The sequence below is a fragment of the Hemicordylus capensis genome, chromosome 1, assembly GCF_027244095.1.
Source record: "Hemicordylus capensis ecotype Gifberg chromosome 1, rHemCap1.1.pri, whole genome shotgun sequence".
Lineage (NCBI taxonomy): Eukaryota > Metazoa > Chordata > Lepidosauria > Squamata > Cordylidae > Hemicordylus > Hemicordylus capensis.
Window position 1 is genome coordinate 147,407,934 of NC_069657.1, and position 23,547 is coordinate 147,431,480.

Consider the following 23,547-nt stretch of genomic DNA (forward strand, 5'->3'; position numbering starts at 1 on the left):
ACTTGTGTCTCTTATTTTCATTAGGCAGCATTGTTCAATAAATGTTTTGGCTGTTTTGTCCAGAGGTATTTTACAAAGTTTTTTGGGGATTGTCTCAAGAATTATGTTGCCACACAGATCAGAGAGCATAGACAGAGGCGTAACTAGGGAAAACAGCGCCCGGGGCAAGCACTCAAATGGCGCCCCCCCATGCCCCATGCCCCCCCCCAACATACTACATTATACTTAGGTTTTTCCTCACAAGCCGCCGCCAAGCCAGGCCACTGACTGGCCGCCAGGCGCCAGCAAAGCAATGGGGGGGGGCACGGGCGGCGCGGAAGGGACCGCTCGTGGGGGAGGGGGCGCCGACGCGCTCCCTTGACTGCTGCAGCACTGCTGCACCGAGCAGGAAATATTTGTATTAACAAAAAAATTTTTTTAATTAAAAAATTTTTTTGTCATGGCGGCGCCCCCCACGTGACCAGAAAAGATGGCGCCCGGGGCATGTGCCCCCCCTGCCCCCCCTATAGTTACTCCTCTGAGCATAGATAACATATATAATATTTTGCTAGGTAAAATCTGAGATCCAATATCAGGAGAGAATGTTCTCATTTATATAATTTGCTTGAGATACATGACAAGATAATTTCTTTAAGATTTCTAGTGGTAGCAAGTTGTTTATGGTGTGCTTTAAGCAAGGAATTTGGCATTTCTGTTGACTCCAGTGAGTCCAGTTAAAAGAATCTCAGGGAGCAAGGGTGGGAAAGGCCTCTCAGGGCCTGAGAGCTATTGCCAGCCTGTGTTCTGTGTTTGATGAACTGATGGTCGGACTCCATATAAGGCAGCTTCAGATGTCTGTATCCTCATTTGTTCAAGCAGATTTTGTGAACTCTGTTGTTTATCTACTGTCTTGGCTTTTACCCTATTTTTAATTGTCTCATGTTTTATTGTTTAGTAATTTGCACATTTTGAACCCTTCTTTGAAAATGTTATATCAAACCCATATTGCTGATGTGCCTCTTCTGTTTGACTTGTTTTGAGTAATGAGGTAGTAGTAGTTTTAATATACTGTTTATGTATTTCAAACAGTACTTTATTGATGATCAGGGTCTGTGTGTCTGGGGTGGGGTCTGGAGGGAATTGGTGTCAAGTTATGAAAGGAACTAACTTGCCTAGCAAGCAAGAGGTTGCTGGTTCGAATCCCCGCTGGTATGTTTCCCAGACTATGGGAAATACCTATATTAGGCAGCAGCGATATAGTAAGATGCAGAAAGGCATCATCTCATACTGCATGGGAGATGGCAATGGCAAACCCCTTCTATATTCTAACAAAGAAAATCACATGACTCTGTTGTCGCCAGGAGTCGACACTGATTTGACAGCGCAACTTTACTTTATGAAAATGTAGTACTTATATCTTTAAAAATTGCCTTGTAACTGCACTAGGGGTGTGCATGAACCGTTCGATGTCAAATCGGTTCGTATTGAACCAGGCTGTTTCAGTGTTTCAATCGTGGACTGAACTGGGGCTGGTTTGGTCCACGATCGAACCGAACCAAGACTGGTTCGAGTGGACTGGTTCTATATCAAAGGGAGTTGAGGCGGTGGCAAGAAAAGTAATGTAAAGTATTCCTTACCGGCTGGTGCAGCCAGAGATGCACCTAGGTCATTTTTCACCCTGGACCTAAGGGCCTTTGGAGGTCCCCATCCTCGCACCACTGCACAAGCATCAACCCCCTACATGCACACACTGTGACACACGCAGTATTTTTAACACATGAGTTCTTGAGGGCACAAACAGCAATTGAACTCAAAAGAATGTAAGAATATAAAACAGGTATATTTATGCAAATATACATTAGCAGAAACATTTCAACACTCAACATATTCCCATCCCACATATTTATTTCCCCACTCCCCTCTCTGTCTCTAAAGCAGAGATCACTCTCGGCTGCTCAGTGCAGGCCACGGTCACACTCGCCCACCCGGACCACCACGGTGCGGGCTGTCAGTGCAGCACGGCAACCACACCACTCAGGGGGACAGACTAAAGAGGATTTGGAGGCCACCAATGGGTGTGGAGGTCCTGAACTTGGGCCCCGAAGTGCATGGTTAAGAGCGCCTCTGGGTGCAGCTGCTGGTACCGCCGCTCACCCCCTTCCCGGTGCTGCCCAAGCATGCAGAAGTCCATATTTACCAAGCTGCCTGCATGCTGGCAGCCTCCGTGCATGCATGGAGGCTGCAACTGCACTGCCGCCACGCAGGCAGCTTGGTAAATACGGACCTCCGTGCATTTGGGCAGTGCTGAGGAGGGGGTGAGTGCCTGTGCCAACAGCTTCCTCAGTCAGTAAAGAGTACTATACATTACTTTTCTCACCGCCACCCCCACTGCCCTATTGTAGATTTCTCTACCCCTTTACTTGTAAAGGAGAATCTTCACCTCATTCCCCTTTACAATTATAATTGAACTGCTGAACTGGTTTGGTCAAATGGACCAACCCGACCCATCAGTTTGACCAAACCGGTTCAGCAGCACGTGGTTCAGTTTGAATTAGAACTGAACTGCAGGTTCTGGTTCATGCACACCCCTAAACTGTACAGTATACAGTCACTAACCGAAGTGTTAAAAAAACCCTAAAATGGTAAAATACTTATTTGCCCCAAAGTAGTCAAACTATGCTTCTCAAAGAGTAACCCTTTCTTCACAGTCTAATTTCTGGGCAAAAAAAGCCATATAAAGGACAGCCAGGAAGGCAAAATACTCCCCCCCCCCTTTTTTGTAATGAATTGGAGCTGCTAAAAGGGTATATTAGAAAATTTGACTTAGTAGTAGTAGTAGTTAGAATGGATTTGTAACTCGTTACAATGGAGCTTTATATAGAATTATTTATTTTTATTATTTCCCCAGTGCAATTCATAGGGGAAATCATACAAATAATTTGCATAGGGGAAATCATACAAATAATTAATTCTACAGAAAGCTCCTTTGTAATTCTGCTACTACTAAGTCTATTTTCTAATACATCCTTTTAGCAGTTCCAATTTATTGCAAAAAGTGAGTATTTTGCCTTCCTGGCTGTGTACTTCACATGGCTTTTTTGGCCCAGAAATTTGCCCATAAAGTATGACGGAAATATTTTTTCTTCTCCAAAGTAGTGGATATCAGGCAATTCATTACCAAAAAAGGGAGGTGGCGTGCGGGGTGGGGATCACCCCCTACATCTCCCCTCTGGTGTGATTGGACAATCCAATCACGTTCACATCTGAATGCTGAGAGTCAGCAGAATTTACCTGCCCCCAGCACAGGCTAATGGAAAGTAAGCAAGGCCAAAGCAGTAAATCATGCAGAATTGTAGTGGGCAGCCTACTCAGTAGGTGAGTATTTTGAACACAGGAGGCTTTAATGACTGAGTGAAGTTATTTCCCATAGCACACTAGTAGTTTCCTTGAAATATGGGTGTGCCATGTAGTGTGGCTCTGACTGGGTCTGCAATGATGCCTTGGCCTAGCCTCCAAGCCCCTCTCTTCTTAGCCTCCATTTCATCATCTCTCCTGTCCACAGAGCCTCCCGTGAGGGTCCTGCACTCCAATGCGGATGAAGCCCATGCCTACCAAGCCTCCGAACCTGTGGTGTTGGCCTGTGAGCTGTCTCGCCCCAATGCTCCTGTGCACTGGTACAAAGATGGGGAAGAGGTAGAGCAGGGCGAGGGACTACGGCTAGAGAACGAAGGATCCCATCACCGTCTGGTGATTGCCTCAGCCCAGGTGCAAGACACAGGAGAGTTTGTTTGTGATACAGGCGGCGGCTCCGTCTTCTTCAGCGTTACTGTGACAGGTCAGTGGGATCTCCAATGTTCCCCCAGGTATGGATTTTAAGGGTAAAAACAGTCTGTGATGTGATCCATCTAGTCATATGAATTCAGGCTAGAGAACTTAACTTTTCTGGAATTTGGGACAAGGCAGGCCTTTCTTAACGCTTCACAGCCATGTTTGACTTGGCTTGGCTAACTCAAGTAAGTTGATACTGTATGAGAATTCAGCCACCTCACTCTCTGCCCCCCTTTTCCGGACCATTGCTGAACGTGTCTGAGCAGGTTTGACTAGGGAGCTTCTTGTTTACTTCTCTCCATTGTAAAGACTCTTAATCTGTGGCTGACCCATGACAGAGACCTTCCTGCTCTCTTCTGACCACTTAGCTTTATTAAACATCTTTGCTGGATTGCTTTGTCACAAGAAGGTTGAGTTTAATGATGTTAGTAATTCTACAATTTCAGATTTACAATTCTTGAGTGAATACCTCACCCCTAGGAACACTTTATTTTGTTGTTCATCAATTTTCTGTATTCTGTATGTAATGCCTCAATTAATGGCATAACAATGCCCCAAGGCTCCCTTCTGGTGTGTGTGTGTGTGTGTGTGTGTGTGTGTGTGTGTGTGTTTTGCTGCAATACTCTAACGCATCTGTCTTTCTGAAACCATTTGTTGGCAATTCCTCACTTTTGTTCTCTTACGAGGAATAGTTTAAACATCTCTCCAACAGCCTCTGCAGTGAAAACAGATCCCAGTCAGTTGTTTAAGTTCCTTGCAATATGTGCTCTCTGCTTTAAAGAGAAAAGAAAAGAAAAATTCTCTAGGAAGAAAAACATGATTCTGTGACCAATATATATTATAGAATTGCATCCTTTACCTATAGTGAAATAAATCCGCTCACTACAATTTGAGCATGGGCAGGGACAGGGGTGTAGCAAGGTTCAAGTGGGTCCTGTGACAAGAAATGAAGATGGGCCCCCGGGCCCCCATCGTCTTCTTCTCTCCCCTGCACCAGGTCTTTGCTGCAGAAGAACTATAAGGACAGGGTGAAGAACAAAACATTCTCAGTATGCCCTTTCTCCTGCGCAAATAATATCACACACACTGCAATCAACAATCAGGAGCCAGCAGCTTGCCAATGAGTCGAGGGTGGGTGTGGGTGGGAGGGGTCCAAAGAGTGGGCTGTTTCCAGCCATCACCTCCCCTCATCCATGGGCACAGGGACATTTGTCCCCTCTTATTCAATTATATCTATAACCTTGGGCAGGGCTGGTTAAAAAAAACACCCCTAGGTGTCTGGTCTCCTAAGTTTCTAAAAAAATAATGATGCTGTTGCCTAGGAATTTGGAAGTGTTAATTGTTTGGAACTGGTGTCTGAAAAACCTAATGCTGCCTGCTAAAACAACTGAGGCTGGTGTCTAGAAATGTGAACAATTTTGGGTGTGTATGTGTGTGTGTATGCAGTCCTATGCATAGCCCTGACAAACATATCTCTAGTTCTCTTGATGCCACCAGGCTCCTTGTCACTCATCAACAAGTTGACCTGTCATCAAGGGATAGTTGAATTCTAATACATACATTCCCAGTTGTGATTGGTAGTCCTGTCATTGTTTGCCAGTTGCTCCTCCTTAGCTTCTAACATCTGCTCAATATTGGGATTTGGGGAGGAAAATAAGACCCCATCCTGTCATGACTCCTGAGCCAGCTTCATGGACAAAGACCTGCAAGTCTTGGATGGTAACTCTCTGCCTCCCAAGATCTGGGGGGTGGGTTGTTGTTGTTGTTGGTGGTGGTTGTGGTAGTGTCATGTTTCATAAGACTGTTTCTAGTGACCCTCTATTCATAATGTGTTTTTCCTACCACAGAACCTCCTGTGAGGGTGGTGCATTCCAATGCTGAAGATGTTCATGCCTACCAAGTTACAGAACTTGTGGTGCTGGCCTGTGAGTTGTCCCGCCCTAATGTTCCTGTTCACTGGTACAAGGATGGGGAAGAGGTGGAAGAAAGTGAGCACCTCCTGCTGGAGAATGAAGGGTCCCACCATCGCCTAGTCATTCCCTTGTCACAGGTTCAGGATTCAGGGGAGTTTGTGTGTGATGCAGGTGGTGACTCTGCCTTCTTCAATATTACTGTCACAGGTAAGAAAAGTAACGAATTTGCCCTGGTAGACATGCCCCTTACCAAATACCATGTACTTTGCTATCAGAGGCGTATCTAGGGAAAACAGCGCCTAGGGCAAGCACTGAAATTGTGCCCCCTTTCCAAACATCTGACACCCATCTTTCAGATAATTTTACCATAATATCAGCTGAAAAATACAAGTCAAGCTCGTTAATCTTTTAATATTTCAAAAACTATTTAGCAGTGGACGTAGCCAAACCAAAAAATGCTGGAAAACTACAAATTTCAGTATGCTGGGGCACATGAAATACCCAAAGACTATCTGGAGGTGTACTTGGAAAGCTAAACAGAAGTGCCTGTCTAATTCTCTACTATGCATTGTAGCATCACCATTACATAAGTTTTAAAAATAAATGGAGAATTTGAGTTTTCCCAGATACTCTGAAAATAATTAAAGGATATTCAGAGTAAACTGTATCACTGCTTGCAATATATTCTAGTATTTCAGAAAGACAGTTAAAATGAGAGAAAGAGAGCAAGAAACTCCCAGTGGGCCTTAATACTAAGGATTTCACACTGATTCAAAGACAAACTCACCATTAACAGCCATATGATTAAGACATCACATTTAACTCAACTTATCACAAGAAGCAAAGTAAGAGCAAATGAATACAATCCTAGCTCATAAGCTTCAGCTCAGTATTCACAAGCCCTGATTCTCTGTACATAGTGCCGAATTGAATATGTGTACAGTGACTTATATTATATTAAATTAATTTTTTTTGTTTACCTGTAGCCCCTTTGGGGGGCTTCCTAAAGGCCGGGGGGGAGGGTCTGCAAAGGTTCCCTCTCCCCCCACCAGCCTCTTAATTCACCACTGCAGCCCATCCTGGGCTGAGGGCCTTGCAGGGACCATTTGAGCATGTGCGGTGGCCATTAAAAATATAAAAAAAAAATTGCCGCCAAATACAAAATGGCCACCACTCATGCTCAGTTGGCCTCTGTGAGGCCTGGCATGGCCATTTGATCATACACAGTGGCCATCTTGTTTTTTTTAAAAATGATTTTTAAAAATGGCGCCCCCTTCAAGTGGTGCCCAGGGCACGTGCCCTGCCTGCCCCACCCTAGATACGCCCCTGTTTGCTATTCTCTTTGTGGCAGCTTGTGATACCACAAATGCCATGGTATACTCAGGTCAAAACTGACAGGGAGGGGATATAACTGCCGTACTGAAGCAGAATGATCCATCTTAATCTATCTGTGGCTGCCAAGAAAAATCAGACCAAAGGTTTGAGGAGATTCATATCTGGGCAGTGATGACCTCAATATCCATTCCCTGTTATCAGTACCAAGTATCTAGTGGTCAGAGAAATTGTGAGAGGTAGTGAATAAGAAGGGGTTCATCTTTGATGAGAAAAGGGGCAATAGATCCAGTTTCTCAAAGAAATCAAAGAAAGGGTTTATACTCCAAATACTTTCAGATTCCCAAGCAGTATGGAGGCCTCCATCCCATCATGGACCTATGTCACCTAAACAAGTTTGTGAAAAAAAGGAAATTCAGAATGATAACCTTACAGGACATTCTTCTCCTGCTAGCCAAGCAATAATGGCTTGTGATATTGGACTTTAAAAATGCCTATTTTCATATAGGGATCAGACCAAGTCATAGAAAATTATTGAGGCTCATCCTGGGATCCATTCCCAGGTCTTCCAAAATGCCATATTTCCCTTTGGCCTATCCATGGTGCCTCATGTATTTACAAAATGCATGGGCATGATAATAGCACACCTATGGACTCAAAGTATAGCCATCTTTCCATACCTGGGTAACTGGGTAGTGACTTCACCCAACAAGGAAACCTTAAGCTCCAAGGTTCAATACATCTTAGATGTTCTAAAAGAACTTGGAATCCAGGTAAACTGGAAAAAGTCAAACCTACACCCTCAAAGGAGCATACAATACTTAGGACAGAAGGATGAAAAGGGCCTACCTCCCACAGGACAGAAGGCTCTTGATTGTATGCTTGGTCTCCACATTCACAGCCAATCCAAAATAAAGGGCAAGGGCAAGAACCATTCAAAGATTCTTAGGTTTGATGGCATCTTGTACAGCCACAGTAAACCATGCAAGGTTAAGGATGAGGTGACTCCAAATTTGGTTTCTGTTGGTGTTCAAACTGATATAAATAAATAAATAAATAAATATATATATATATATATATATATATATATATATATATATATATAAATTCAATTTCTATACCACCCTTCCAAAAATGGCACAGGGTGGTTTACACAGAGAAATAACAAATAAATAAGATGGATCATGGACAGCCAGAATACGTGGCTGATCCTTCCAAACCTAGTACTTCGGTTCCTCCAGTGGTGGATCAAACTGCAGTTGCTGTCCAGGGGTATTCCACTGTTCCCTTCCACCTTCCAACTCCTTCAATAATTGTATGAGACACCGCATTAAGAGGTTGAGGAGCCCATTGTGCACGATACTGCACTCAAGGGAAATGGACCCCACAACAAAGCTCTCTACACATAAACCTTCTAGAGCTACTAGCGGTGCTACATGCACTGAAATCCTTTCTTCCACAAATAAAAAACTGTGTTGTACAGATCTTTCTAGACAATACAGCTGCAATTGCATTTCTCAGTCATCAAGGGATGGTCTCATGATCCTTATACAATCTAGCAATTCAGCTATAGGATTGGAGCCTGCACCATGGAGTATTCCCAATGGCCCTTCACATCAAAGAAATAGACAACTTCCTAGCAGACACTCTCAGCAGGGACTGGAACTTTTCCCAGCAACAGGAACAGGAGATAAACAGGAGATGCTCCACAATCTCTTCAGAAAGCAGGGAACCCCACTGGTAGACTTATTTGCAACACAAAACAACAAGAAATGCAGACTTTACTGCTCCAGAGGAGGTCTGGGGCAAGACTGGGGAGATGCCTTCCAAATGCCATAGAGGCAAAACCTCTATTACCAATTCCCTCAGTTTCCCCTATTATCCCAAATAATGAGCGAGATCCTTCAGGAGAACACATGATGCATTCTACTCACTCTGTGGTGGCCCAGACAATCGTGGTTTCCCATTCTGCTCCACTTGTCGCAGGGACAACAGTACAGTCTTCCTCCTTGCCAGAATCTATTGTCCCAGCAAGGGGGTCATATCTTCCATCACAGCTTCCAAGTTCTGAACCTGACAGCATGGAAGCTCAACTTTTAGATGACATCCTCCTAAACAAAAGGAAGAGTCATCAAGATGTAATTATAAATGCAAATGGAAGATTCACACACTATGCAGCGACTAAGGGATTTGATCCCTACAAAGCCTCTATCCGGCAGGTTCTTTTATGCTTAACAAATCTAAAGAACTCCAGGCTGTCAAATGCCTCCATAAAAGTTCATATGGCTACACTTTCAGCAAGACATCTGGGATGGGATGCACGGTGTGTTTTCTCTCATCCTGACTCAAAAAAGTTCTTGAAAGGGATCAATAACTTATTTCCTCTAGTTAGAGAGCCTATTGAACCCAGGAGCCTTTCGTGGGTCTTTTCTACACTAACAGAGCCTCCCTTTGAACCTCTAGCTGCTACTTAACTTAAATTACTCTCCTGAAAAGACTGCTTTCTTAGAGGTCATAACATAAGCAGGGAGAGTCAGTGAACTAACATTTCTTAGGACTGACTCCCCTTACACAAAGTTCTTTCCAGACAAGGTTGTTATGAGGACAGATCCAATCTTTATACCTCAGGTAGTCTCTGAGTTTCATATAAACCAAGACATAGTCTTACCTTCTTTCTTCATGAATCCATCTACTGCTCTGGAGAAGTCAATGCACTCCATGGATATCAGAAGATCTATTCCATACTATATGGAAAGAACAAATAGTTTTAGAAAATCCCTCCAAATATTTGTCTCCTTTAAGGGAAAGAAAAAAGGACAACCTATCTCCAGGGAAAGACTTTCACACTGACTATTTGAAGTAATTTTCATGTGCTACAACATACGGAAGGTTACGCCTCCATCTAGAGTCAAGGCACATTCTACAAGAGCAATGGCTACGTCAGCAGTTCATAAGTCTGGAATAAGTATGATGGACATTTGCAAAGCAGCAACATGGTCTTTGGACCCCTCTTTCGTAAGACATTATGCTGTGGACATCCACTCAGTGGCAGAGGCCAAATTTAGTTGGGTAGTTCTAAAGAAGGTGCTGTAACTAGATCCTAGCACCTGCCACCATTCAGGTGAGCTCGTCAATCACCATTTTGTGAGGGAACATGGGTCACCTTAAAAATAAACAGATTGCTTACCTATAACAGGTGATCTTTTGGTGATCCATGTGCACTCACAATACCTGCCTGGCCTTCTCCACTGCTAGGATGCTTCCACAGTAATATTCACTTACCTGTCCTCATCCATCCATGTTTCATCAATTCTCACAGTGGTGGTTCAGGAACTGAGCAACAGGTGCTCTAACTGCCAAAACTAATGGATGTGCCACATGCACAGTGGGCAGAGTCAAGGGCACCTTGAGGAGCTGAAGAATTCTTCCATAGGGGTTACTGTGTAGGCACAAAACCCATTTTGTGAGTTGTCTTTCTATACCATCAGCTGCTCTGCTATATCAGTTGTGAGGTGCAGCTACCAGAATTGCACACAGCATTTGAAATGTGGGTAAACTAGAGGTTCATTTATATAATGACATTATGGTATTTGCTATTTTATTTTTTGTCTTTCTTAATATTTCTTATTATTGTGTTTCCTTTTTTTGTTTCAGTGTTGCAGCACATGGAGCTGACATTTTTAGTAAGCATTCACTTTCTCTTACACCAACAGACACACAAGATGTGTTGGTTCTCCTCTCCTTCATTTCCTACCATTTTCTGCTTTGCTGCTTTCACCTCAGTTAGAAAACATGACTACACACACTTCCCACCTTCTAGTCCAGTCTGCAGGTCCACTGTTGATCCCAGAAATTCCTTGTGCTTTCTCCTTAACACTGCAGAGCCACCTGTACAGATTGTACACTCTACTGCAGATGCAGCCCATACCTACCAAGCCTCTGAATGTGTGGTGTTAGCCTGTGTGCTGTCCCGCTCCAACGCCCCTGTCCACTGGTACAAGGATGGGGAGGAGGTGGAAGAGGCTGAAGGCCTGCGATTAGAGAGTGAAGGGCCTCACCGACGGCTCATCATTGCCTCAGCACAAGTGCAAGACACAGGCGAATTTGTGTGTGATGCAGGTGGTGACTCTGCATTCTTCAGTGTTACCATTGCAGGTCAGTTACGTACAAAGTTTGGGCTGTTTTTCTGGACATTGTAATAAATGATATCTCCTTAGATTCCCATGAAGCAAACTCAGTCAGTGCACCGTTTGCCAAGGGTCTTCTTATACCCAGCCTTAAATCTGAGGGGATTGGATTTGCATCTAGCTCCCCTCTTGTGCACCTGTGCTGCACTTCTTTGCATGGGCCACAGTATGTCTTTTCTGTTGACTAGTGTGGGTGGTTAACATTTGCGTCATGGCAGCAAGAATATGTAACATCTGTCTTGCTTAAAAGAGTATTCTTCTTTCTTACATGTGTGCTTCCATTGGTTGGTGAAGCTGAACCCAAAAGACATGAAACACTGTATTATGCTCTTCAAAGTGAAAGTAGATAGGGTTGAATGTGGATCTCTGCTAATTGGCATGTCTGGGAAAGTGGGGTCTGGGGGAAGAGAGAAGTGAACAGTGGTCTCACTGTGAGGGCTGGGGGAAGAGAGAAGTGAACACTGGTCCCCCTGTGAGCCATCCAAGAGGCCATTCACACAATCAAAAACTGTGTTCTACCCAGATTTGGGAGCTGTGTATGTTCCCAATTTTTGGTTGTGTGGAAGCAAGGTAGGAAGAAAACCTGGGTAGAAGTGATTGTGTGGAAGCAAGGTAGGAGGAAAAGCTACCCTGGTTTTCCTTTTATCTTGCTTCTACACAACCGAAAATTGGGTGTGCACACAGCCTCCAAACCTGGGTAGAACACTGTTTTTGATCATGTGAATGACCTCCAGGAGACAAATTGAGATATTTAAATTATATTTACCAAGAAGTGAAAGTATAATGCATATTTGAACATATATTGAAAGATGACAAATAAATTTCCTTGAGAAAATGAAACTAAGAAATGTTGGAAGTAGCAAAAAGCAATACAGTTTGTATATACTGCCTTTCCTACCCTATCCCAAGGGTTCAGGGCAGGTTACAAGCTATCTGATTAATTTTGTGACGGGGTAGGAACATGACACTGCCATATTCCAACCCACCACTAGACTTACTGCAGCACATGGATCCTGAGACATGCTGTATATTTATATCAAAGCACCCGCCTTTAGTGAGGGGCAGCAGTGTCTCTCTACAGAGCCAACTCGATGAAGCTGAATGTGATGAGTCTCGTCGCAGTTCCTGTGCTCAACTTGTGTCCTTCACAGCTTCAGCACAGGGGCTGTAGTGGGTGTCCAGCCCTTGTGATGGCTTAAGGAGGCAATGTCATGTGTGTGTTAACTTGCTGCTTCTCTTCCAGTACTAAACTTCCACAGGGAGAGGACTTGTCTTGTGTTTAGAGGATGAACTCAGCAAGCTATGTGCATCCTTTGACTCAGGGTGCTTAAGCCTACATAATGGCATCAGACTGAAGCAGGAAGTTGGAGTTTCCCCACTTTTTCAGCCCCCAAAGCCAGCACAGAAGTGTACATCCCCCAAGGGCAAATTCTCTCCACCTGCTGGGCCCTTCAAGCTGTGTAAGGGAAGTCTTTCTTATCTTTTAAAGCAGGGCTCCACAACTTCGGCCCTCTGGATGTTTTTGGACTATAGCTCCCATCATCCCCAGCCACAGTAGCCAATAGTCAGGAATTATGGGAATTGTAGTTAAACATCTGCAGGAGGGCCCCTGCAGTCCCCACTGGCTCCATGATGGAGCCAGCAGTTGTGTGGGCAGCTGATCCGGCTGCCCAGGGCTGCAATTGTGATCATTTGCGGGGTCCCTGCAAACCCTCTTAAGGCAGGTCTCACTGATCGTGAGACTCGCCTCACTGTGTTTTCCAGGCACCTTTAGGGTTCCCTATGGGGCCTGTCCTGCTCCAAACCTATTGGAAGGGGCTCTGGAAACATGAAAAGGACTGATGACGTCTTTTTCTTCCAAGCCCCCACTCCACCCCACAAATACTCTCTGCAATTCTTCACAGTTTTCAACATTATTATATACACAATACACCCCCATATATTATATATATATATAATTAATATATGTGGTAAACAATGAATAGTTATAATAAACAATAAAAGCAAAATCTAAAATAATGACAAAAGCAAACCCTTTCCCAATGGGCAATCAAGTCAGGGAAGAGAATTGCAATTCACCTAAAAGTTACTATAGCTGTTTCTAAATTGAATTACCTTCTGCTGCCCCCTCTGAATGTCAATTCTTCATTCAATACCTATTCAATTACATATTGTGCTTTCATTTTAGCTTCTCAGTAAAGTTAATTTAAACTTCTTTGTTGTCTGTCGGATTCATGGCTACTTCAATAAGCGCCTCATGAGAGAACTGGAGTTCAGCTCTGGCTCATTTCCAAGACATAATTCAGTGAAAACTCTTGGTTCAACACTACAAAGTTGTAACTTGAGAGACATCTCACTCCACTGCACCTCTGGCAGAAGTTTGAGCTCATTAAAATGGGGGGTGGGAGAAGCAAGCAAAACACACAGCCCTCACTTCCTGTTCTCATTTGAAAGCCAGCATTTGGGTAACCTAAACAGGTGGAGGAATTACTCTGTCCCCACATCTCTATGGAACAGTGCCTTATTTGCCTAAAATTGCTAGTAATCCAAATGGGTGTATTACAGCTGGAAACAGGAAGTGCAAACTGAACCGCATGAGGATTGAACCCTTTGGAAGGCTCACTATTGAATAATACAGGGCTGCACAGTTTTGGCCCTCCTGCAGATGTTGGACTAAACTCTCATCATCCCTGACTATTGGCCACTGTGGCTGGGGATGATGGGAGTTCTAGTCCAACACCAGCTGGAGGGCTGCATTTGTGCAGTCCTGGAATGGTTCATAGTCAAGAATCAATTCTGAAATTGGAGAAGCAGTACTAGAAAAACAGTAAGCCTCTAAACATGTGCAAAGTGTGTTTTCTTCACTCCTAAGTAACCACAACAGGTGTTCACCATTTGGAATTTGCATGCCAGAGGACATGGTAGTCTTGATCCCTGGCACCTCTCTTGCTAGAAACCAAAGGTTTTCTGTGTATCTGTATTGTACAGGGAAGGTTTTCTCTCACAACACAAGAACCAGGGGTCATCCCATGAAACTGATGGCCAGCCAGGATGCTGGACTATTTGGGTCTTGGGCCTGATTCAACAGGTTGTTCTTACATTCATATGTTAAATTGTTAATAACAAAGGGAGGGTGTTTTGTCCCATAGCACTGATTTCCTGTAAACCAACTTGAGGCAATGTGCCCGACTTCACTTGGCCGCACAAGGTCAAAGGTGCTTCACCCTTTCATACTTTCTCTCTCCAGCTCCAAAGGTGCACATCACTCCAGTGTCAGAGGCCCAGTGCCTGCAGACAATCCTGGCTGGGATGCCTCTCCTCCTGGAGGGCAGGGTTTCCACCTCTGATGCCCCCATCCAGTGGCTCAAGGATGGAGATCCTGTGCCTTTGGATAGCGATCACCTCACTGTCCAGTCAGAGGGCTGCATTCGGAGACTGTTGATCTATTCATCCTGCCCTTTGGACTCTGGGCTGTACACATGTGAGACAGCTGACGAAGCCATAGACTTCACAGTGACTGTGGATGGTGAGTTGAGGCAAAGGGATGGAGGTGTGCATAAGATGAGGCCCAGGTTGCTCCTGGCTGCTCTGAGAAGCTCTGGAGCCCAGAGATACCATCTCAGAATGGTATAGAATAGCAGCCCAAGCCTTTTCATTACCGCCTTCCTAGGACATGGACCAAAATTATCTGCTTGAGACCAGCTCTCCCTCTGCCTAGCCTTATTTTCTGCCAGGAACCCTTCACCATTTTCTTGTAATTGAACTCTAGGGGCCACACCAACTAACCCAGCTTAACAGTCTCAGAAGCACTGATCTGCTCTGCCAAGACATCCCACAAAGGAACAGGATCTTTGCTTCCCACACGTATTATCCCACTCCCAGAAGCACAAAGGTTAGTGGCAGGGAAGCTTTGACACTCCAGCTGTTGTTGAACTACAACTCCCATCATCTCCAGCCATAGTAAATTGTGGTTGAGGATGATGGGAGTTGTAGTTCAACAACAGCTGGAGTGCCAAAGGTTGCCTATCCCTGGCATATATGTTCCAGTCACCCTCCCCTTCTCTAGCCAGAGCTAGCGAATTTCACAGCACAGAACCCCCTGTTCCCCATGTGGCTCATGTTAGAAATGACACACTGTCCGTATGCTCCATGCTTTCATGGCATTTCTCACTGCAGAGGTGCCTGTTCGAGTTGTGAACTCCAACGCAGAGTCAGCCCATGTCTATCAGGTCTCCCAGCGTGTGGTGCTGACCTGTGAGCTGTCTAGCTCTGATGCCCTTGTTTGCTGGTACAAGGATGGAGAGAAGGTGGAGGAGAACCATGGCTTCTGCCTGGAGAGCAACGGGCCCCATCACTGCCTGGTCATAGCGACAGCTCAGGCCCAGGACACAGGGGAGTTTGTGTGCGACACTGGCAGCGACTCTGTCTTCTTCAATGTAACTATCACAGGTGGGTGACACTCCAAGATTTGGCCCCATTGGGCAGATTTTGTGTCCCAGTTAATATTCTGTCTCCCCCTTGATTTGTAGATATGAAGGCTCTCCACACGCCCAAGAGGGTTCCGCAGGGAGAGCGGGCTTGACCTGCTCTCCCCGCAGATGAGCTCGGTTACCGGGAGCTCAATTACCAGAGCTCATAGAGCCAGTTGGGCAGTGAATATCGGTGGCCTCCTGGTCCCCGGAAGTCCCAGAATCCCCCGCACAAGTGCGCGGGGCATTCTGGGGAGCCCCCCCCCCGATGCCAGGAGGCTTGTTGTAGCCTCCCGGTCGGGGGTCTCCTTGTGAGTTGCTGCGGTGCAGAGTTGCGCAACAGCAACACACGATTGGAGAAATGGGGTTAGTGGAGTGCGTGCTCCGCTAACCTCATTTAAGGGAAGGGGGAATTAAGCGGGCTTGCTACTGGGAGCCATGTGGCTCCCAGCTATTCACACATGCGGTGGAAACTGGGTTGGGCTCCCTTAGCCCATTGTGCTTGAGAATAGCCTCATGGACATTCAATCAGTCACTCCCCAACAGGGTACTAGATACATGTTTACCCTTGCAAAGATGCACCCAGAATGGAATCCTGCAAAGAGAAAGTGGTTGCGGGCAGAGTTGAAGCAGAAATGCTGAAGGTGAGGAAGCATAGGCATCCTTTTCTTCTGAAAATTTTATTCTGTAAACCACCTGGAGACGTGAGTTTGGGGCAGTATAAACATGTGCTACATACATACATACATACATACATTACAACAATCCTCTCCTGAAGCTGATTTTCCCTAGAAGAAGCAACCATCTGGATTTTAAATAACATCTGACCCTTCAAAAGACTCTTCTGTTGCCTGCGAAAGCCATGGCAGAGAGACCCTTCTGTCTATCTACAGTATCTAGTCCTCCCCCAACTGCATCTCTAATGAAAATTGCCCCCTTCCAAGCTTGCTTTTCCTTGGAAACAGCAGCTGACATGATCTAAATACACATCTTTGCATGTGACATGTAGTTTGGTTCTAAGGCATGGGAAGGGAGGTGATCACTCACATTCCTGTCCTCTGCCTGTCTGACAGAGCCTCCAGTGCGGATTTTGCACCCAGCTGAGCGTTCCCTGGAGAAGGAGGTATGGGTGCTTGAGCAGCTGGAGCTGAGCTGTGAGGTGTCTGTACTCGACGCCCCTGTGCGCTGGTTCAAGGATGGTCTGGAAGTGGATGAGACACACAACCTCCTGCTGCAATCGGAGGGTGCTGAGCGCCGCCTCGTTGTCCTGCAGGCAAGTGCGGAGGATGCTGGTGAATACATCTGTGAGACAAAGGATGAGTCTGTCTCCTTTGATGTCAGAGTTTCAGGTGAGCGCTCTGGTCCTGAATCTGAAGTTCTGAAATAAAGCCCCAAAGCCTAACCCAGCACCAACTCTAACCTAATCCAAGACTTAATTTCTGAAACTATCAGTCCCTACACAGCACAGACCTAGTTCGAACCAGTTGATTTGTCAATGCAGCCATTCTTCATCTAGTCCCAGTCTTGAATCTGGGTTTATATTCATATATGAGGATTTTTGTAGGACTTAAGAAGCAGTTCCATAAGCCATTCTGATATAAGAACTCACTTTATTTATGTGATATTTATTTATCGTATTTGTACACCACCTCAAACTTTTGTCTCTGGGTGCTGTACAACAACATAAAACAAGTTAAAACAGAAATAAAAACCTTAAAACAAATTTTAAAACCATAGCCTAGTTAAAAAGCTTGGGTGAAAAAATGTGAGGCTGTTCTCACACGCAGTCTAACCCAGGCTAGCGAAGCCCAGCCTGGGTTAGGCCACACATGAGAACTGCCGGGATTGGGCCCAGTCCTGGTGGGGCAGTGCCACCTAGCCTGGCATCTTAGCCCAGCTGCTAGCTTAGGTTCAGGGAGCAAGCGCTCATTTCACCCAGGCTTCCTGCTCAGGCTGCTTCCAGCTCAGCTGTTCACAGAGACAGGCACCTAGAGTGTCCGTCTCCTGGGGGAATCCCCCAATGCACTGCACTCAGCGCACAGTGCATTGTGGGATACCCAGAGGCCAGGACACGTCACCCCAGCTCTCCGAAAATGCATCATCTGGGAGTGCGGATGGCGCTCCCAGCAACATTTTGCTCATAGTCTGAGGGGAAGGTGAGTGTAGCAAAGCCTTCCCCCTGCCCCCCATTGCATGCCCAGTCATGTGAACGACGTCTTTAAAGACTTTTAAAAAGTATTTCCCCATGAAACCTATAGGAATTGAATCAGTAACAGGGCCAAACTGGAGCTGCCACCATTCCGTGTCTCTTGATTTTCTTTCTTGTAATGTCTAATACAAATAGTGGCCTATATGCAAACCAGGAGTTTAGCATGGGTAACACTTCTTTGCGCACATGGAGGGGTGGAGAGTGATTTTTGGTGATTTCCCTTTCCCTCTGGAAAAAAACAACCCTCCCTTCCCCTCAAAACGTGTTCTCCAGGTGCAACTCTTAGTCTGGATGTTGGCCGGGGTGTGGTGAGATGTCATTGTGCTGTGCATTTTTCCACCTCTGCCCCATATCAGCCAATGATGTGAGGTGCATGTAGGGACATGAAAAGCATAGTGTGTATTAGATGCTACAAAAAAGAGTAAGAAAACTCTCTACTGTATTTAGTTATGTCTACTTTGACCTGTCTACCTTGCTGCTTGCTGCAGTTCTTAATGGCACGGTGCAGGTTTGCATGCTATGCATTGCTTTTGTACCTATCTACTAGTTCAGATGTTGCTGAATTAAAAACAAAGCACTGGGTGTATGCAGAAGGATGTTCCTGAGCTTTGTGAGCCAGTGTTTCTTGTCTCAAAGGAATGCATGAGCATTAATTTTGCTCAGCTGTAACTTGCTTTATGAAACAAAAACAAATAAAATTAAGATTCAGGGAGTAAAGCATAACCGTGCATTCCTCTCATACCGAGGCAATGCACATGTGCAAGCCTGTGCTGCACATTTCTGCAAGGGCACAAGGAATATTAATGAAAAAGACAAACAAAGCCCGTGACAGTGTGCTCATTTCGATGCATGATCATCAGCGCCAACTCCAAGTTTTGGTGGGCCCTCAGGCAAGATAGGTTGAGAGGGCCTGTTTCCTCCCCACCGTCTACCGCTGCCCATTCGCTTGCTCTCTCTCCCTCTGGAGCCAATCGACACTACTGCCCAAAAGGAGAGGGCAAAGTGAGTGGAGGCTGCTTCTCCTTCTCCTCGCTTTTGTCAGTGCTCACAAAGTAGGAGAGAACAGACAGCATGGAGGGGGAGGGGGCCTGAGGGATTGGTGGTTGGCAATGAACCCTTAGCTGAGCTGTGGGCCTCAGCCGATGCTCAGTTATGCTGATCCCTGCCACTGGCCTTGATGATCACCTTTTGTGTCAGGTGGAATAGACAAAGTGGAAGAGGTGTGAGAACGCACACACTGCAAGCCTGACAGCCATTGACAAAATAAATTTGAATATCTAGCCCTACACAAATTTTGGTCTGCCTCTGTTTTGGCAGACACATGTGTCCCTCTTCAAAATGTACTATTTGGCAACACCTACACTGATTCCCAGATGTTTTCAGTCTAGATGCTGCAAGTATAATGTGGCTATATCCACACTGGCTGAGTATTAATTTGTAGTAAACAGTATTTATTATTATTGTTTACACAGTCAGACAGGTGTTATTGACTGGTTTGTTTTATCCAGACATCGAGTCCTTCCCAAGGACCTGGGATGGCTGAATTTTATTGTCAATGTTGTTGTTGTTATAGGTATCGTTGCAGAATATAGGCTGTTCCCAGTAAAGCTGCTTTTTGTAATTGGCTGATGGTGATTTCTGTGGCCCCTATGGTGTTGAGGTGCTCTTCAAGGTCTTTTGGAACTGCACCCAGGGCGCCAATTACTACTGGGATTATTTTGGTCTTTTTCTGCCACAGCCTTTCAATTTCAATCTGTAGATCTTTGTATTTGGTGATTTTTTCTATTTCTTTTTCTTCTATTCTGCTAACCCCTAGTATTGCTATGTCAATTATTTTAACTTGTTTTTCTTTCTTTTCGACTACAGTTATATCTGGTGTATTGTGTGGCAGATGTTTGTCTGTTTGTAGTTGGAAGTCCCATAATATTTTTCCAACTACAGACAGACAAACATCTGCCACACAATACACCAGATATAACTGTTTATTATTTCTTGTTTACACAGTCAGACAGGTGTTATTGACTGGTTTGTTTTATCCAGACATCGAGTCCCTCCCAAGGACCTGGGATGGCTGAATTTTATTGTCAGTTGTTATAGATATCATCGCAGAATATAGGCTGTTCCCAGTAAAGCTGTTTTTTGTAATTGGCTGATGGTGATTTCTGTGGCCCCTATGGTGTTGAGGTGCTCTTCAAGGTCTTTTGGAACTGCACCCAGGGCGCCAATTACCACTGGGATTATTTTGGTCTTTTTCTGCCACAGCCTTTCAATTTCCATTTGTAGATCTTTGTATTAGGTGATTTTTTCTATTTCTTTTTCTTCTATTCTGCTATCCCCTGGTATTGCTATGTCGATTATTTTGACTTGTTTTTCTTTCTTCTCTTCTTTTTTTCTTTTCTTTCTTCTTCTTCTTCTTCTTCTTCTTTTTATTATTATTATTATTATTATTATTATTAATAATAATAATAATAATAATTCAGTTTCTATACTACCCTTCCAAAAATGGCTCAGGGCGGTTTACAGAGAGAAATAATAAATAAATAAGATGGCTCCCTGTCCCCAAAGGGCTCACATTCTTTAAAAACCCCACAAGATAGACACCAGCAGCAGTCACTGGAGGTACTGTGCTGGGGGTGGATAGGGCCAGTCACGCCCCCCCGCTAAATGAAGAGAATCACCACGGTAAAAGGTGCCTCTTTGCCCAGTTAGCACGGATACCCCTATTCAGACGTTATGTTGTATGTTTTGTTCAGGAGTCTGAACACATGTACCTGTTTTTGTGTGAATGATTGTACATGTGTTCATTTAAAAACTGATCCTGGGGGGTAGAGACCCCCTCACATTCAGGAGACAAATACAAAGTGTACTAACATGTGCTGAACATAATCTGTGAATAACTGCTTGTGCATACAGATCTGTACATGTGTATGCTGTATATAGATTGCACATGCATTTTAACATAACATGTGAATAGGGCTTTATTATGTAAACAAACCTTGACACAATTCAAATGCAAAAAAGTGTTTTATCATCAAATACATGCATGTATATGTTTTCTGTGAGATCACATAGTTTTAGCATTGGCCTTTATATTGCTAGCAGTGATTAAGGAATCCCCACTGACCAAAATGCACGTGGTCAGGGTTGTTTTTTAAAAAAAATTAACATATTTCTATACCGCCCAAACTCATGTCTCTGGGCGGTTTACAACAGAAAAGTTAAAACAACAACAGAAAAGTTAAAACATTTATATTTTATCAATAATATAATAGTTAAAACAATATATTTTATTAGGACCAACCAATGTTCACAATGCAGTCCATGAGCTTTTGCTGGCTAAAGCCCTGGCTTAGCATAGTGTTGGAATTCCCAGTGCTTTGCAAAGTGTGCCTAAGAAAGCAGCAGAGAATATCCATGGTTGCTTGGGAGCCACCAGTATTCTTTAAATAAGTTCATTGCTACCATAGCTACACCTAGGAGAGCTGAAGCATCTATTTGGATCTGACCATTCCTATAGAATGAGTAGAGTTCTGGACATGAGAAGAATAAATGTAAACTGCTAGTGTTATTTTCTTCTTTTATTTCTTTATACACTCCCTGAGTGTATTAACGGAGGTATGGCAAAGAAGCGTTAACCTTGGACATAACAAAAATTTGAAAAAGCATGGCCAAGCACTCAGCTGCATGGGGTTTCCCTGCAAAGTTCTTAAACAAAATGCAGCTCCCAAAGACTGCAATCAGCAGCAGATTTATGCCCCCCAAACTGCTTTTCCATCAACCTCAATGGGAAAGCAAGAAAGCAAGAAATATAGATAAAATCTCCTGGGCGCTTTTCAGTCTAGCTGCTCATCAGCAGCAAAATGCAAAAATGCATTTGGACAAGTTGCATTCAGAACATAAACTGCAGGGGGAGCAGTCTCACAGCAACTAACAACCCGAAAAAACAGCAACATTTACGATGTCCCAGCTCTATATTGCAGCGATTAAATTCGAAATAAGGCATTGGAAACGTGAACGGTACCCTGCTATCCGTGTAGGGACGGACTGTGGTGTCACGACGCAGGAAGTGTGGAAGCACACTTCCGAGGTACGTCTTGACCTCGCTGTAGGGTCCAGTCTGGAAAGCGCCCTGTATTTAAGATACAGGCACAGAGAATGATAGTGAATGCTTAAAAGTACCTTAATAACCTGTTTAGTTTCTGCAAGAAATGTGGACAAGAGGGCTGTCTGGCCAGAAAGGACAGAAAAGATATTTGTAGTTGGCAGCTAACCCTGGCTGCGTTCTCATGGACATTTCAGGCTGTTGCTTCAGGAGGAAAGGGACTAACTATGAGGTGCCCAAGGAGAAGATTGATTTTGTGTCTCTCTAAGCCTTCCTCCGCTGACCAAAGGCTGCTTTTGCAAAGAGAGTCTTTTCTGGCAAACGATTGTGGGCTTGGCCCAGCAACAACTGTGTTGCCTGTGGCTGCTTCAAACTCGGGCTGCTTGCCCTCTCCTTCCAGAGCCCCCCGTGAAGATCGTGCAGCCCCGCAGGACTCCCTCTGTCCTGAAGGCCTCAACGGGGGAGACCGTGACTCTGGCCTGTGTGCTGTCTCATAAGAATGCGCCTGTCCACTGGGTTAAGGACGGTGTCACACTAGAGGCCAACAGCGGCCTCATCCTGGAGGAAGAGGGTGCCCGGCGGTGTCTAGTCATCCCTGCAGCTGGCCCAGAGCATTCTGGGAAATACGTCTGCAACGCTGTGGATGACACCAAGACCTTCACCGTCCAGGTGTCTGGTGAGTGCAGCGCTCAGGGACCCTGGAAGCACCAGGGAAGGGAGCTGAGATCAGAGTGTCAGTGGGTGGTAGTTGGGGGACATCTCAGACAATGTTGCTGAGATGGATTTGATATGTTGCTCCATGCCTAACCCAACTGTTCTCCTCTGTGAGCCAAGTTCACTGCACTGCTTGCAAAACCCTGCTTGAGCAAAATTTGCCCCAGAGCTCCTTGATGAGGACTGGCTATCCAGTCGCCAAAACCAGTGCTGTAGGTATCAGATCCTGCCAGGCTATGGTCTGGCAATGCAAGCAAAGGCAGAAAAGTAATGTTTTCCAGTGAACTGGGCCTGCTATCTGGTGACAATCTGTGCCTCAGGATCAGTGCAACCCCCCCACCCCCCGACCAGTAAAAGTCATAGGGGGGGCATCTGAGTTTGCTCTAAATGTTGACTTTTTGTGATCTGTCAGTTTGGATGTAGCTGCTCTGGACTGCTGGCTCCTCTGCCTGCCTAGAAGTATGAAATGGCTTTTCTTTGTTTCTGTTTTTTTCTTGTACTCCTTGTTCCTGCAACTATATCTGTGGGCACATCACTCACTGTCCACAGATAGCTTGCACATATTGCTGTAACCTTGGGCTACATTTGCAGGTTTGTAAGCACCTATAGACCAAGGTTTTTGTGGGGCTTTCTTAAAGACTAGTAGACATGAAGCCCGTTACATTAACGGGCACTAGAAGAGTTGTGTAGAAATGTTTGCAAGAACAGTCTTTCTTCAAGGGCAAGGTGGGACTGGGTGGGCCGAGTCGCGCTGTGTCTCCGGAGCCATGAGCGCGTCTCCACCAGGTTCAACCTGCCATGTGGGGCTCCACCC

At 45.0% G+C, this 23,547-nt stretch overlaps 1 protein-coding gene across 3 annotated transcripts in view; it reads left to right on the forward strand.

Moving 5' to 3' along the window:
• The window catches only part of OBSL1 (obscurin like cytoskeletal adaptor 1), an 82,250-nt gene that overhangs the window by 25,973 nt on the left and 32,730 nt on the right, over positions 1-23,547 (forward strand). For 2 of the 3 annotated variants that reach the window (XM_053283207.1, XM_053283209.1), the window contains exons 10-16: positions 3,542-3,814; positions 5,655-5,927; positions 10,935-11,207; positions 14,487-14,765; positions 15,416-15,688; positions 16,782-17,057; positions 22,420-22,695. In XM_053283207.1, the coding sequence (XP_053139182.1) occupies positions 3,542-3,814; positions 5,655-5,927; positions 10,935-11,207; positions 14,487-14,765; positions 15,416-15,688; positions 16,782-17,057; positions 22,420-22,695 (1,923 nt within the window). The remainder of the gene's footprint in view (positions 1-3,541; positions 3,815-5,654; positions 5,928-10,934; positions 11,208-14,486; positions 14,766-15,415; positions 15,689-16,781; positions 17,058-22,419; positions 22,696-23,547) is intronic. The other variant, XM_053283208.1, reaches the window with a different exon arrangement.